This window comes from Crocodylus porosus, unplaced genomic scaffold, assembly GCF_001723895.1.
Source record: "Crocodylus porosus isolate Cpor-Errol unplaced genomic scaffold, CroPor_comp1, whole genome shotgun sequence".
NCBI lineage: Eukaryota > Metazoa > Chordata > Crocodylia > Crocodylidae > Crocodylus > Crocodylus porosus.
This window is the reverse complement of record NW_017728929.1, coordinates 1,434,797-1,450,741: the sequence shown is the minus strand read 5'-3', so window position 1 is coordinate 1,450,741 and position 15,945 is coordinate 1,434,797. Positions and strand designations below refer to the sequence as shown.

The 15,945-nt window shown below is 45.6% G+C and overlaps 2 protein-coding genes across 3 annotated transcripts in view; one reads left to right on the top strand and one right to left on the bottom strand.

Annotated features, from left to right (window-relative positions):
• The window catches only part of LIMS2 (LIM zinc finger domain containing 2), a 49,299-nt gene that overhangs the window by 16,053 nt on the left and 17,301 nt on the right, over positions 1 to 15,945 (top strand). For both annotated transcript variants that reach the window (XM_019542914.1, XM_019542913.1), the window contains exons 2-4: positions 10,262 to 10,421; positions 11,039 to 11,105; positions 11,430 to 11,550. In XM_019542914.1, coding sequence (XP_019398459.1) covers positions 10,262 to 10,421; positions 11,039 to 11,105; positions 11,430 to 11,550 — 348 coding nt within the window. The remainder of the gene's footprint in view (positions 1 to 10,261; positions 10,422 to 11,038; positions 11,106 to 11,429; positions 11,551 to 15,945) is intronic.
• GPR17 (G protein-coupled receptor 17) overlaps positions 13,133 to 15,945 on the bottom strand; it is an 8,428-nt gene continuing 5,615 nt past the window's right edge. Inside the window, exon 2 of the mRNA XM_019542915.1 lies at positions 13,133 to 15,158. Coding sequence (XP_019398460.1) covers positions 14,108 to 15,124 — 1,017 coding nt within the window. The 5' untranslated portion in view covers positions 15,125 to 15,158 and the 3' untranslated portion in view covers positions 13,133 to 14,107. The remainder of the gene's footprint in view (positions 15,159 to 15,945) is intronic.

Here is a 15,945-nt window from a genome sequence, read left to right as displayed (position 1 = left end):
CACATGATGCAGGAGGGGCTGGGGAAGTGTAGCCCTGGATCCTCCCCTGTCATCCACCCAGAAACAGGCATGCAGCCACTGTCATCAATGAGGATTGGGCCCCTGGCAGCGTGAATGGAGGTTGGGGTGATTTTGGCACTCCAGCCAAAAATGTTGCCAACCCCTGTCTTGGGTGAGAGAACTGGGCTTATTTAGTTTGGAGAAGAGAAGACTTAAATGGGATTTAATAGCAGCCTTCAACTACCTGAAGGGGGGTTTGAAGGAGGATGGAGCTAGACTATTTTCAATGGTGGCAGATGACAGAACAAGGAGCAATGGTCTCAAGTTGCAGCAAGGGAAGTTTAAGCTAGCCAAAAGGCAAAACTTTCTCACTAGGAGGGTAGTAAAACAATGGAACAGGTTACCCAGTGAGGTTATGGACTCTTCATCCTTGGAGGTATTTAAGAAAAAGCCTGGGCTGGGATGATCTAGTTCAGGGATGAACTTGAACAGGGGATTGAACTAGATGACCTCCTGAGGTCCTTCCAACCCTAATTTTATATGATTCTTGGTAGCTGCTTTTGCTCACATTGAGCTTGGCCCTTGTCATTGCTCTGTATACCTGTGTGTGCTGCGGTACTTTTTCAATAGACCACTTGTCCGTGCATAGGATGTTGAGGTTATCCATGTAGGCCAGGACCCTTGTGTCCTCCCCGTTGTCTCAGGGACCTGCACCGTGCCCAAAACTGAATTACTTAAAGCTATGGTATGTGCTAGTGAAAGAGTAGAAAATCCAGTGCTTCACCTCTGGCCTGGTTCCTCAGTTGTGCCATTTTCAATGTGTGAGAGCCTCAGGGAAGGGAGGAGGTAGGGCAAGTTCAGGATGTTTTGTCAGACTTGCTTTGTTTTTAATCTTTCCTGTCTTTGTGTTGTTACGTCTTTATTTAAACTCTTGTATTTGATATTTTGCGGACAATTTATGAGTAATTTACTCTGGAAATGGCTTTTCCTGGTTTGGAACAGTCTTTTTTGGAGAAGACTTGCATTTTAACGTCCTGTGGCTGTTATGAAATTAGTATCTTGAAGTTAAGTCTAAAGCTTGGTTTGAGAGCAAAATAATAAATGTCATAAAAGGATGAAGTGCTGAATGAAGAGATGATAGCAATGTAAAATTCAGTCCCTGGTTAAGCAAGGTCTGTCACTGTTATCAAACCTTGTCTACATTACAGATGCAACTAAATCCAGGAAACCATTTATTACAGTTGTCCTCTGACAGTTACAAGTCTCCTAGAAATTTTGGCTATATCGCAATGGAGGCAGGGAGTAGTCATGTTATACCCAGAACTACAGAACCTGTTTATATTTGCCATGTAGGATCAGGCCTCCGTGAAGAACTCCAGTTCATCAAACAGCTGCAAATTCATTGTTTCCCAGGGGGCACAGGGAGGGTCTAGGAATAAAAGGCAAGTGGCTATTGTCAGTGTGGGCTTGACCAGCTGAGCATTTATTATTTATTTATTTTAGCCTCAAGATCATAATGTATGTCTTATATATTTCTGATGGTTCCACTTTGACATCATCATGGCAAGACCTACTCATAAATAGGTATCCTGGTTTTCTCTGTTAAAAAAATCCAAAAATATCTGATTAAAAAAGCCCCGAATCTGCATTTTTCTGTGATTAAAATGAGACGCTACTCTGTGTGCGCGTATCAGTAGTTAAATACAATGTTTTATTAATATATTTATATTTTTAAAGCAGTTTGGAAGCCTGCCTGTGCCTTAATCAATTATGATAAAATAAATTCTAAATACCTATTTATTTTGTTTGATTTGGGTTTTTTTTATCATGGAAAATCAGAGCTTCCCCTACTCCTTTAGCTCACTAGGACGCAGGACCAGCTGCAGCTGTCCCCCCCCTACTGCTTTGTGATGCTAAGCAGCCCTGATATGCTGGTGCCCTGTCCCTGCCCATGCTGTTGCCCCTCACTCCCAGCCACAGCCCCCCAGTATGTGAGGCAGGGAGCATGTGGGCATAGGTGACAACATAGGTGATGCATTGGGGTGACACATCGACCCCCCCCTCCCCCCCCCCGATTTCTGCGCTCAGTGGGACAGGGGACTGCAGCCTGGCTGGACTGGCACTGGGCGGGAACCACCTCTGTGGCCCAGTGGGCAGGACCCAGCACAGAGGGGAGAGCTGTGCTGCAATGGCCACCAAGTTGAGGCACCCCCAGCCCATCTTGCAGAAATGGGGGGACACAACTCCATGCTGCTGCTGCTGCTGGGAGCCCCACACCAGCTGCACTGTCATGGCTGCCAAGGTTAGGCACTGTGGCGGCATTGACATGGAGCTGTACCACCCTGGGCGGGCAGGGGGTACCACACCTTGGTGGTTGCTCGGGTCCCAACCTCTGGGCTGTGGAGGCAGCTTCTGCTTGGTGCTAGTCCCGTCACGCTGCAGCCCCATGCCCCACTGTGGGTGCAGAAATCTGGGGGGGGGCACATGCTCCCCATTATCTTCCCCGCGTTGCCTATGCCCCTTCCACTCCCCCATTCATCACCTATGCCTCCCCCTCCCCTTCATAGACTTACCAGCAGGGAGTTGTGGGATCTGCTGCCCACCACGCTGCCTGGATGCATTGCTGGCCACATGCATGTGTGCACGTGAACATGGCTCCCTGCTTCTGATCGCCCTCCTCCCACTCCCCCCACCCCCAAGCAGCCCCTTGCAGGCTGGAACTCTGCAGTTTCTTGGGTTTTTCTCCTTTAAAGGGAAAATCTGCGTTTTTCCATGGAAATGGAAAACCCAGATCCCTGGTCATAACCAATTGGTGAAGGGCAGATGAAATGTAAAGAACAGTTCCTAGACCTGAAGTCCTTCACATATGGAGCTGACCAAAGTTTTTTTTTCTATAAGATGTAAAATTTAAATATACCTGACCCCCTTTTTAAAAGTGAGAACTGCTTGATCTCACTTCAGTAAATATTTATTTGGCTGGATGTAGAACTACAAATGGTTAGTGTCTTTTTATTTTCCTTTATCATGTCCTCCTAATCCTCAGCTTGCGCAAAGATTTTCCCTCTCTCTGAATTCTAATTCACCCCTTTTTCATGTGTGTGCATGGCAGCTATGCAAGGCATTATCAGGAGACTCCTGGACTGGGCACATTATGCATATTTTATGCACTTGGTATGTGTGGCCTCTGTTGTTTTTGTACCCAGACACTTAGTTTTTTTAATTCTTTCTAATTTATGAGTTTGTTTTATTTAATCTTCCAGTCATCAATTATTGAATTACTTGTATCTCTGTGTTTCTTGGGTGAATGTGGCTATTTTGGAGTCCTCTTACTTAAAAATATACAAAGAAATCTTGTTCATAGGGGCCAGTTTTTTTGTTTTTTTTTTTAAACCAAAATACTTTTTCAGTTACATTTTTTTCTCTACTAAATCTCAGAAGGGTTAGGAAAGGATTACTTCATGTAACTATTAATGGCTTTTGAATATGCACAATGTCCTAACATTCCTGTTGCCATGTTGGAACATGTGGAATAAGCTTTCCATGTTTAGGACTTGGATTGTGTCAGCACCTGATCTCTTGCAGCCACCATCATGGATGTTTGTGTGCCTGCTCTGAGCATAATAATAAGCTGTAACTTTTGACATTTTCTTGTTTCTGCGTGGGTGAATTGGCTTGAATGTCATTGGCAGTTGTAAATTAAGCTCTGAGCTGTGTTTCAGACTGATAGAGAGGGTGGGGACTGTAATGTTGCCACACAGTAGTATAGGCCATATGATTCTGCGAGAGCTTCAAGTTCCCGCTACACTGCTTAAGAGCTGAAGGGTTAGCATTCCTTTTACTGAGAGCTGTTCCTGTTTCTGCTTTCATAAATAAGGTGCCTTGCACTTGCAGTCCTACTTTCATGAATGAAGGCTTTGACTATTTGATCCTAAATCATTGTTGTTGAGCCACTTAACTCTTTCTAAGGCCTCTTATGGAATACCCTTAACTTCTGCTCCTATCTACCAAAAAAAAGCAGCAGGCTTTGCTTGCTTAGTGTTAGAATGAGAAACCTGTTATTACAAGTGGCTCTAGTAGTCACAGAAGCTGTATTTCATCCCCTCCCCTTCTCTAGATTTCTTCCACAAAACAGGAGCAGAAGGCATTATATTTAGACCAGATAGTCAGTCTTCTTGTTCTACCCTCCCTTCTTGTTGGTGTCTGGTTTGGGGATCTTTGGTAACCATGTCCATGTCATGTAGTTGAAGCCTCAGATGTATGTGGACATAGGGGTCTTCTGCAGTTTGATTTCAAAGACTGTTTGTTGCTGGGATGATTTTACCAAATCCCGTGGGAGTGTTCTGGTCCATAATTACCTTATGGAAAATTGTGATTGGTAACTTAACTGGATTGGCTCCCAGGAATGGAGTCCTGGCTTTGTACATGCAAATGTTTTGTGTTGACCAGCTCCTGTGCTACCCTAGTAGAGCCCAGGGAAATGTCTGAAGTTTCTGTCAGCCATGATCTTTGCTTCACAAAGCTGCAGGATTTCCTGTTTATCATTCTGGTGACATTCTAAGTTTAAAGGCCCCTTCATACTGCAGGGAGGGATATGGTAGCAGAGCAGTTAGTTCCTTGCTACAACTCCAGTGGCAAAAGTTCAAGCCTGCTCTGGATTCATGCCAAAGGCTGCCCCCAGTTGATTCAGCTATAAATGGGTACTGGTCATTCAGGAAGAGGGAATGAAAGGTGGTTGGGTCTGATCCTGGTTGCATCACTCCCTGGTATACTATTGCCTAAGAAACTGGTATACCTTGACCATACTAGCCCAGTGGGCTTTCAGGTTCCAATGGACCTATTCTCATACTGCAGGGAGAAAACAATGCATCTGGCTTATTACTAAAGCTAAATTATTACTGTTGATTCCAACCACTGGACTTGGTTGTCCTTTGTCTTGCCCTTTGTTTAGCTATCTACATCTGCATACACAGGATATGAAGCAGGGAAGCTCAATCCCTGGCCCACAGACCTGTATGGAGTTCTGCAAGCCACTGGTATTTTATCATTTGGCTTGCAGGGCTTGCCACAGGTCTGCAGACTATGGCCCTGCATGCTAGATTAGGTGCACAGGGCAGTACAGGGCCCAATACCAGCCCATGGACCAGCCTGCACCATTGTTTTGGTCGGCAGAGCCAAAAGGTTTCATAGTTTCTAGGGTCGGAAGGGACCTGAGTAGATCATCTAGTCTGACCTCCTGCCATTGCAGGAAAGAATGCTGGGGTCAAACGACCCCAGCAAGGTATACATCTAGCTTCCTCTTAAAGACCGTGAAGTTAAGAGCCAGCATCACTTCTCTTGGAAGTTGGTTCCAGATCCTAGCCGCCCTGACAGTGAAGTAGTGCCTCCTGATATCTAGCCTAAATCTACCCTCTGCCAGCTTGTGACCATTATTTCTGGTCACTCCTAGTAGTGCTCAGGGGAACAGGAACTTCCCCAGTGCCTGCTGGTCCCCTCTGACTAGTTTGCAACAGGCCACTAGATCCCCCCTCAGCCTTCTCTTGTGGAGGCTGAACAGGTTCCAGTCCCGTAGCCTCTGCTCGTAGGGCCTGCCCTGTTGCCCCCTGATCCTGTGAGTAGCCCTCCTCTGGACCATCTCCGTGTTGTCCACATCCCTCTTGAAGTGCAGCACCCAGAACTGTACACAGTACTCCAGCTGCGGCCTGACCAATGCCGCATAGAGGAGGAGTATCACCTCCTTGGACCTGCTTGAGATGCATCTGTGGATGCAGGACAAGGCGCGGTTGCCCTTCCTGGCTGCATCCCCACACTGCTAGCCCATGTTCATCTTGGAGTCAGTGATGACTCCAAGATCCTTTTCTGCCTCTACTGACAAGAATGGAGTTCCCCAACCTGTAGGTGTGGTGCTGGTTGTTCTTCCCCAGGTGCATCACCTTGCACTTGTCGGTGTTGAATCCCATCTTGTTCTTACCCGCCCACGTCTGTAACCTGTCTAGGTCCGATTGCAGCCTATTCCTCCCTTCTAGCATGCCCACATCCCCCCACATCTTAGTGTCATCAGCAAATTTGAACAGGGTGCTTTTTACCCACTCATCCAAATCACTGATGAAGATGTTGAACAGTGCGGGCCCGAGGACCGAGCCCTGCAGAACCCCACTGCCCACATCCCTCCAAGTCGAAAATGACCCATCCACCACCACTCTCTGGGTGCGGCCCTCCAGCCAGTTGGCGACCCATTTGACTGTGTGGGTGTCGACACCACAGTCCCCCAGTTTCTTAATGAGAACAGGGTGAGAGACAGTGTCGAAGGCCTTCCGAAAGTCCGGGAATACTACATCCACTGCTACCCCTGCATCTAAGGATTTGGTGATCTGATCATAGAAGGCCACCAGGTTGGTCTGACAGGACCTGCCACTAATGAACCTGTGTTGGTTGCCCCTAAGCATAATCTCCCCTGCTGGCCCCTCGTGGATATGCGCCAGAATAATTTTCTCAAAAAGCTTGCCCAGGTTCGTGGTAATCAGGCTAACTGGCCTATAGTTTCCCGGGTCCTCTTTCTTCCCCTTTTTGAAGATGGGAACCACATTGGCCCTCTTTCAGTCCTCTGGCACCACTCCAGAGCACCACGAGTGCTTGTAAAGCCGTGCCAGGGGCCCTGCAATGACCTCAGCCAATTCCCTTAGTACTCTAGGGTGGAGATTGTCCAGACCAGCTGACTTGAATACATCCAGTCCCTCCAGAAGCTCCCTAACTAGTTCCTCACTAACCCTTGGCCTAGGTGCGACTCCACTGGGGCCTGAGGGGGGCCCAGCAGGGGCGTGACTGTTCCAGTCCCTGCTTAGGAAAATGGAGGCAAATAAATCATTTAAATATGTTGGCTTTGTCGTCTGGTGTAACGACCAAATTTCCTGGCATGTCCTGCAGGGACCCCACATTACCCAGAACTTTCTTTTTGCCCCCTGCGTATTTAAAAAAGGACTTCTTGTTGTCCTTAATCTGGGAAGCTAGTCCCAATTCCATCTCTGCCTTGGCCTTCCTGACTGCCCCCCTATATCCCCGAGCAACTGCAGTATAGTCCTCCCTGGTGATGGCCCCTCCTTTCCATTGGGTGTACGCCTCCCTTTTAGCTAGGAGACATTCCTGGATGCTTTTGGTGAGCCATGGGGGCTTGTGTGCCCTCCTGCTCCCTTTGATCCTCGTTGGAATTACCTCCCTTTGGTCTTGAAGGATCGTCTCCTTGAGGAGCGACCACTCTCCTTGGACACCTGGCTCCCTTCCCCTCTGGGACCTCAGTGCTTCCCCAACTATTCTCCTTAGCTCATTGAAGTTTGCCCTCCTGAAATCTAGGGCTGCTGCCTTGCTGCAGGCCTTTGCCACCTTGCATTGGATGGTGAATTCCAGCAGGCAATGATCACTGTCGTCCAGGTGGTTGAGCACCCGCAACTCCCTCACCAGGTCATCCAGGACCAGGTCCAACAAGGCGTCTCCCCTGGTGGGGCTGTGCACCTCCTGGGTTAGATAGAGGTCCTGCTAAGAACCTACGTGATCAGCCAGACCTGGCTGATTGCTCTTCCCAGCAGATGTCCGGGAAGTTCAGGTCCCCCATGACTACCACATCCTTTGACTTCACTACCTCTGTGAGCTGACCTAAGAATTCCTGGTTGAGCTCTTCCCCTTGGTTGGGAAGTCTGTGGTAGACCCCCACTGTTAAGTCTCTCTCCCCTTGACTGCCTTGTAATTTAACCCAGAGCACTTCAGAGTACCCTTCGTCTGATTCTTTCTTAATTGAGGTTGAGTGTCACTGAGGGTAAGTGTTTTCAGTAACGTGAGGGGGAATTTTTTTGGTAGTGTTTTTCATCTACTCTGTAGGGATGGAAATGTCTGCATAAGGTGCAGGGTGTTGGTTGCAATCTGCAGTATATGTTCCTCTGAGCACGTAGACCAGTGGTTCTCAAAGTGTCGGTTGCGACCCCCAAATGGGGTTGTAACATCAGTGGATGGGGTCACAGGGGCTGTGGGCTGGGAGTGAGGAGCCATGCTGAGGAAATGGGGCCAAAAATGGGGTCGCGCTGAGGAAAGGTTTGGGAAGCACTGACCTAGACTGATCAGAGAATAAAAAGCTTGTTACTGGGATATGCTGATTAGTTGCTTAATTACTTAAACAGTCATGGAAAGCAAAATGACACAGTAGAATAATATAAACAAAAGTAATCTATTTGTTTAGTGCAGTTGCAGAGCCTGACTTCCTGCCTTTGAGGAAAAACAGGACTGCCATGACTATGACCTTCACTTTAAGCTATGTACCAAGTATGTGATGAACTAACATCACAAAGTGGGGAAGAAAAGGAGGTAGAAGCATATTATACCCTGGGGGATTATGCGCTCACGCAATTTTGCACATAAGGCATGGCCATGCATAATTGCATAATTTTGCATAATTTAACCTTGGTGGGCTCTGTGCCTCCACCTCGATGATATGGAGGCACAGAGCCGTGCGACTGGACACCTGGGTAAGTGATGAGGGGAGCTCCTGTCTGCACGACAGAGGGGAGGGCATGGGGTTTGTGGGTGGGCATGTGGGTGAGTGGGGTTTGTAGCTGGGTATGGGCTGTGCGCCATTGAGCCAGGCTGACCAGCTGTGTGTCTCCACATGGGGCTTCCAGCACTCTAGTGGGAAGCTGCACGCAAAGGCACAGAGTATGCCCAGCCCTATGGTGTGTGGCTGTGCGGCTTCCTGCTGCAGTGCTGGGAGCCCCATGTGGAGGGCCGGCCTGGTCTGATGGTGTGTGGGCACACAGAGCCACAGAGTTGCACGCCATTGTGTTAGGCAGGCTCCTGCCTGCTTCCACATGCGTTTTCCTGCTGGAGTACTGGAAGCCCGGCATGGAGCCCACCCAGCCCAATGGCACATGGCTCCTGCCTGCTATACTGCAAGCCCCACATGCTGGCAGGGAGCCAGCCCAGTCTGGTACAAAGGCACACACCAGGAGGCCAAGCCAACTCTGTGCCACTGTGTGTGGGTCCTGGGGGCCTCTGGGGACTGTGCCTGCTACCACTGAGCCGGTGCCACTGAGCCAGTGGGGGCTGTGTGCCATGGGAGGGAAATGTATGGGGGGGGGCCCACACCCACCTACAACCCCCCCCATACCCCCACACCTCTTCATAATCCCCTCCACAAACCCCACACTCATCCACAAATCCCACCCCCCCACACCCCTTCACAGCCCCCACCTGCCTACAAACTCCACACCCATCCCCAAACCCTATGCATACCCCCCCCACAACTTCACACATCCACCCCCCAACCATACAAAGTACCTGTGTATATTTCTAAAGGTTCAAATAGTGTTATATTTAGTTTAATTTGTATATAAAAAAGTAATTAATTTTGCATAATTTTGAATTTTTCTTTTCATTATTTTGAATTTTTCTGCATATATTTCCCGGGGTGTAGTTGCTCATAGTGAACAAGTATTGATTTGAGCAGTGTATACCAACTGATTCCTCACACATTTTGTGCATGCATCTTGTACCCCAGGGAAACTATTGCATAAATGTTTGAGATTCTTAAAAATACTGAGATTTATCTTTCAATCCATCCAGCTGTAAAAGTACTTCCAGTCCAGCAACACAAAGCTTAGGGGGAGCCTTAAAACAATTTAGGAATGGCATGAAATAACTTGCCTGTGAATAAAATGCCACAATATTAAAGCATGATACTTAGAGGCATTCTGGAATTTAAGACAGAGCTGCTCCTATTAAGAAACTGGAACTCTTCCCCTCCCATTTCATTCTTAGTTCCCTTTCCCAGCCCTTCAGAGGAATGAGGACTAACAGAATTCTAAAGCTGTGACATTTTAATACATGAAAAACCTGGACTGAATCCATTCCTGCCATTTCACTAGCAAGTTTGTCTTATTTTGAAAGAGGGTGAAACAGTTCATATTTGAGGAAAAGAAAAGCAAACCATTTTCTGCAAGGTGTGCCCAATAAATGAAAACTTCACATGCGTCTGCAAATTATTATATGGCTCTAACCTGTTATCAGGTGAGAGCTATATAATATGTAGGTCATATACATATACAATAATATGATATATAAAATACTGAATAATCTTCCTTTTTTGAAATTATTTTATTTTTCTTTTTAAGTAAAACAAAACTAAGGAGAAAATTCCTGGTGTTAACAAGTGTTGTGTATCCATGTTCATATGACTATCTGTGCTATTGCTTGTGTTCTGATTCTTGCCTTTATTCCCCACCAGTAATATGTCGGATGCCCTTGCAAATGCAGTGTGTGAACGCTGCCAGGCTCGCTTCGATCCTGCAGAGAGGATTGTGAACAGCAATGGGGAGCTTTATCATGAGAACTGCTTTGTCTGTGCTCAGTGTTTTCGACAGTTCCCAGATGGACTCTTCTATGAGGTGAGGTTGTTGCATCTGGGAAGCTGCAGACAGTTATCAGACTTGTTCCTTAAATCTGACACAGGGTGATGCTTAGTGAGCATCCTTCTCTTTTATTGGCACTGTGGGAATCAAATTCAGTACACTATAGATTCAATCACTTTAGTGCTTCTATGCCTTTCCCTAGCCAGTACATAAAGATCTTTCAGGGCTAGTTCAGACATCGCTGTTAAAGGTGAATGGGCAGTGACCATTAGGTCACAGAGGTACATCTTTCTGGGTTATGACTGTGGTAGAGCTTATTTTTTAAATGATGTTAACATAAAATAAAAGCATAGAAAAAGTCAATCATGGAAAAGTGGGGTTGTATGTGGTGGTCTTTTCCGCTATATCTTTTGCTTAACTTAAAAATACCCTTGCTGATTTAACTCCACTTTCCATGAAAAGTCAGTATGGGACTGAGTGCAAATATGGAAAGTTTCATTTCCCAAGGATTTCTTTTCAAGGAAATAGTAAACAACTGAGAGGGGGAGTTATGGACCTTTACAAACATGCAAACACTAATAATACCATTTGAATTTTTCTTGTGGGTAGTTTGTGATTTACCCAGGGCTTTCTCTCCTTTGTTTTGTTTACAGTTTGAAGGTCGGAAGTATTGTGAACATGATTTCCAGATGCTGTTTGCACCTTGCTGTGGGGAATGTGGTAAGATATCCACATGCAAATCTGTCCAGCCTCTCTTTTTTTCCGTTGGTGGATGTCAGGGGGAAGGGATTATTCCTTTATGGTAATAAAAATTCTAACCCACGGGTCACTTTGAAGAGGGGGATCTCTGAACAGTAACAGAAGTTGAGCAGTGAGCAACAAGGAAGTCATGTTTTTGATATTGGACACCTGGAATGGAATGATCTTTTTGGAGTCAGTGTATACAAGGCCTTGGGACATTAAAAGGGAACAGCAATGGGCTGGGGAAGGATTCTTGCTGAAAAGTTTTTGCTTGCATTTAAGGGTTGTATTTTCCTTTCCAAGGTGAGTTCATTATTGGACGAGTGATCAAGGCAATGAACAATAACTGGCACCCAGACTGCTTCCGTTGTGAGCTCTGTGATGTGGCACTTGCTGACCTGGGCTTTGTGAAGAATGCTGGCAGGTAAGGGAGAGCAGGAGCTGTTGGGGTCCTGACAGTTGACTGTGAATGTGAGAGCAGAAGTACTGTTGGGGAAATAAAGGTATAAAATGAACTCTGAGGCAGACATTGGTTAAAAAGTGAGAAAATGGAAAGAAAAGGTTAGGTTTTTCCTCATCCAGGAAAATGCGAGGAGAGACAGAAGACAGAAACCAATAGATTCAGGATAGAGTCAGGAAGAGGCAGGAGACTGCCCAGAATCCTTCCCTTTGCCCATCAGAGTGTTGGGTAGCAGGTGAAGGACAAAAGGGAGCTGTCCTACTGCAGTCATGGGCAGGACTCCTGAGCACTTAGCAAAATACGAAGAGGGAATCTGTGTTCACATAAAGACTGTGTCTTCACTGGCTGTTTGAAATTATTCATTTTACAGATGTGAAATATGTACAAACAAACATCCCAGAAAATTTTGTTTAAAAGTTGACAAGATAAATATAAACAAGGCAGGAAACATGCACAAAAGCACATCATGGTAAGAACAGAGCTAGGCACTTGTAGCTTACTATGCTGCAGAATTGTAATCTAGCTTCAGGATTCATATGTCTGTCCAGCAGGATCTGGAAGAGTCATTGAAGGGAAATGGTCATGCCTAGGAGGCAACCAAAGTGGGAAATGGAAGGAGAAGGTTGCAACAGCGCCTTGTCCAGCAAGGAGACCTCTGTAATTCCTTCTCTGTAAAGTAGTCCTCCACAAATCCGACATCCTGCCTTCCGGAAGTAAAGTCCTTGGTTTTTCTTTTCGGCTCCCTGGTTTATTCCTTTGTCCAGTCTGCATAATATCTGTGAGCAGTTCAGGGTATCTCAGTGGTGGCAGATGACACAACAAGGAGCAACAGCCTTGAGTTGCAGCAAGGGAAGTTTAGGTTAGATATTAGGAAGAATTTTCTTGCTAGGAGGGTAGTCAAACACTAGAACAGGTTACTCAGAGAAGTGGAAGCTCCATCCTTGGAGGTCTTCAAAACCCAGGTAGACAAAGCTGTGGGTGGCATGATCTAGTTGGGAATGGTTCTGCTTTGAGCAGGGGGCTGGACTAGATGATCTCCTGAGGTCCCTTCCAACCCTAACTTCTGATTCTATCTTCTGAGGAAGCGGTCAGGATTCCAGCAACTATCAACTACAATACAAAGCTGTTTGACTTTATAATTTAGGATCCAAACTCTGCAAGACGCATGGAGTTTCTCCTAATGACATGAAAAGTATGTGTAAATACGATTGGACTGTGTATATCTTAATGCAGTTCCCATCTTTCCAGGGAAACATGATTGGCATTAATACAGTTCCTTATGGCTTCTTCTGTTCTGTCAGCTTGTACTTCATTATCTCCCCTTCCTTGCCTGCTTTCTTTCTGGGTTCATTCCACTGGGAGTAGTTTATTGTAGGGAAGGTAGTGAAGCTAACATAGGTTAGCAATTATCTGTAGCAGACAAAATGTTTGAAGAGCCAAAATATATGAAGCAGAATGTAAATAATTATAAAATACCTTTAAAAATCTTTGAGCCTCCTCCAAGGTGGGCTGTTACACTTCTTCAGCACATCTGCCTATTTTCTTCTTGGTTAACTTTCGTGCAGAAATTCAGTTTCAGGTTCAGCATTTACTAAAAGGAAATAAAGCTTCCCTTGATTTGCAGTTTTCTTGATCAGCATCTCATAATTTCCTCTGTGATGGTATCATTATCGTACTGTGATCATTTCAGGCAACAATAATTCATAGAAGACTGTATAACAAAACTAGTTTAGAAAATGCTGCCAAACCTGTAGGTGCACACAGCTAATGGGACCATGGCCCACCATTCTAAGGACAAGTAGAAATAATACTGTGATTTTTCTTTTACTGTATATGCCCCAATGCTCTGCACAGATGAGGCTTTTTTTATCTTAGACCATTTTAGTTTGGAAACTGTAGATGTCTCCCCTTAATTCTGGCTCCTGGCTGGTCCCATCAAAGGTTTTTCCTTCTTCCTGTTTTACAGGAATCCCTTATCCACTCTATTCCAAACTCTCTGTGAATTTTCTACACAGTAGATCTAGGCATGCTTTACCCTCTGCCACCTCAAAAAAAAACCTCCACAGTGAGAATAACATTAGATTTCAGAGAAGGGTTTCTAGGTTGTGCAGAGAAAAGATCAGAAGCTATATCTTAGGGCTGTGAAGCCAATTGGCTTATTTCTTGGTGTGGTCTGTGTTTGCTTGAATCCAGCTGGAACGTATTGTCTTTTAGGTGAAGAAATTGGGATTTGACTAATTTCTTGCTTCCCGCTGCTACCATGAAGTAATCAAACGTTGGTTGGTTTCATGTCTTATGATTTACTGAGAACGCAACACATCTTTTCTAGGAAATTAGCCTTTGCTCATTTTAGCTACATTCAAATGAATGAACTGATTCTCAGAGTTTGAGGAGAAGGAGACTCACCCTAGGTATAGCATCATTTGTCTTTGTTGGCTTTCACACTAAAAAATCTCCTAGCTGGGTTGGGTGGAAAAAAGGGTTCTTGGATCTGAAAGTGAAAGCAAATGTATTCACTTGCTCACAGTTCAGACTTAGCACTTAGTGAGCTCTCATTTGTCTTTCCTTCATAAGTCTGAGGCAACATTACAGCCTTTTTGCCACAGAACAAGCTGCATAAGGCTTCACGAAACTTCTCAGCTACAAAGAAATACATGACTGGGTCAAAGGCACCATTCAGGCTAGTGAGGCAAGAAGTGACGCGGTTATTTAGAGCCAGGATTCTTTGAGTTTCACAGGAAGTCTTGGTGCCATCATAATGGAGAATATAAATGTAGCGATTGACATGATAGGGTACAAAGCAGACTAGGAAGATCATTAGAACCATGATGATCATCTTGATGGCTTTTTCTTTCAGGTGCTTCTCAACTCTGTTGCCACTTTTCAGGCTGTGGATGATTAATAAGTAGCAGGTCACTGTAGTAACAAATGGAAGGGTGAATGCCACTGCCAAGGATACAAGAGCATGGTGTGATGCCTTTTCTCTATAAAGTTGCAGGCAGACAGTTGTATTATTCATCTGGACCGTCTGCACACTGATCAACAGAGGTGCCATTGCAACAGCAACTATAGCCCATAGAAAGGCACATGCTAAGTGAGCATAGAGTGACCTGCGGAGTTTAATGGACTTTACAGGATGCACAATGGCTAGGAAGCGGTCAACACTGATGCACATGAGAAAGTAGATGCTGGCATACATGTTGAGATAAAAGAGGAAACCAGTAAGTCTGCATGGGATCTCACCAAATGGCCAGTGATTGCCAGAAAAATGGTATACTACCCGGGTGGGAAGTATCAGCACAAAAGACAGGTCAGCAACGGCAAGATGCATCAGGAAGATGTTGGCTGGAGTACCTGACTTCTGGTCCCGGATGAAGAGCCAGAGAGCCAGAGCATTGCCAACTAGAGCCAGGATGAAATCCAGAAGATAAAAAGTTGCAAAAAGGATGTTCTCCATGTGGGTCTCTTTGCCACATTGCTCTGAAGCTTCTACGGAAGAATTGAGTAGCAGGCTTGAGGTCTCTGCTGGGCTATCCATCCCTCACCACGTCTCTGGAAAGAAATACAAGAACCCGAAAGAAACAAGAAAAAATATTTTAACAAAGATACCCTGGAAATAGAGAGACAGCTTGAAAATAAATACCAGTCATCATCTTCTTGATATTAGCTCTTTAAAAGGAAAGTGTCAAGTACTCATAAACTCAGTCTTATCTTAATTATAAACCCTTCCTTCAAAGTTGTTTTTTCCAACCCTTTACTTTCAGTTGAAGAAATTACTGACTACATTTAAACTCCAAGCTATATGGAGACCTAGTAAGTGATAAAATAACTAAATGTACATGCCTCGAGTTAATGGGACAAATAGAGGCAGGCACTAGATTGGCAGTTAGGAAGGGTTTGTTGTTTTTGTTGTTTTTTACGTGTGACACCAAAACATTGCACTAAAATTAGAGTTCCTAATCCAGCATTTTCACTGGAGACAGATATCTGTTATAAGAAAGCTCAATTTAGGGCACACAGCTTATTTCTGCATGGCATGATGGGGGAGTTCTGTGGCAAAACAACATATCTCAACATGTATGCAACATGAAGAACAGTCAGCCAGGTCTGAACGCTCACGTAGGTTCTTGGCCAGAGTGCAGGACCTCCATCTAACCCAGGAGGTGCACAGCCCCACCAGCGGAGATGCCTTGTTGGACCTAGTGCGGCCACGGGTGATGACCTGGTGAGGGGGCTGTGGGTGCTTGACCACCTGGGCAACAGCAATCATCGCCTGCTGGAATTCACCATCCAGAGCAAGGTGGCAAAGGCATGCAGTAAGGCAGCGGCCCTAGATTTTAGGAGGGCAAACTTCAACGA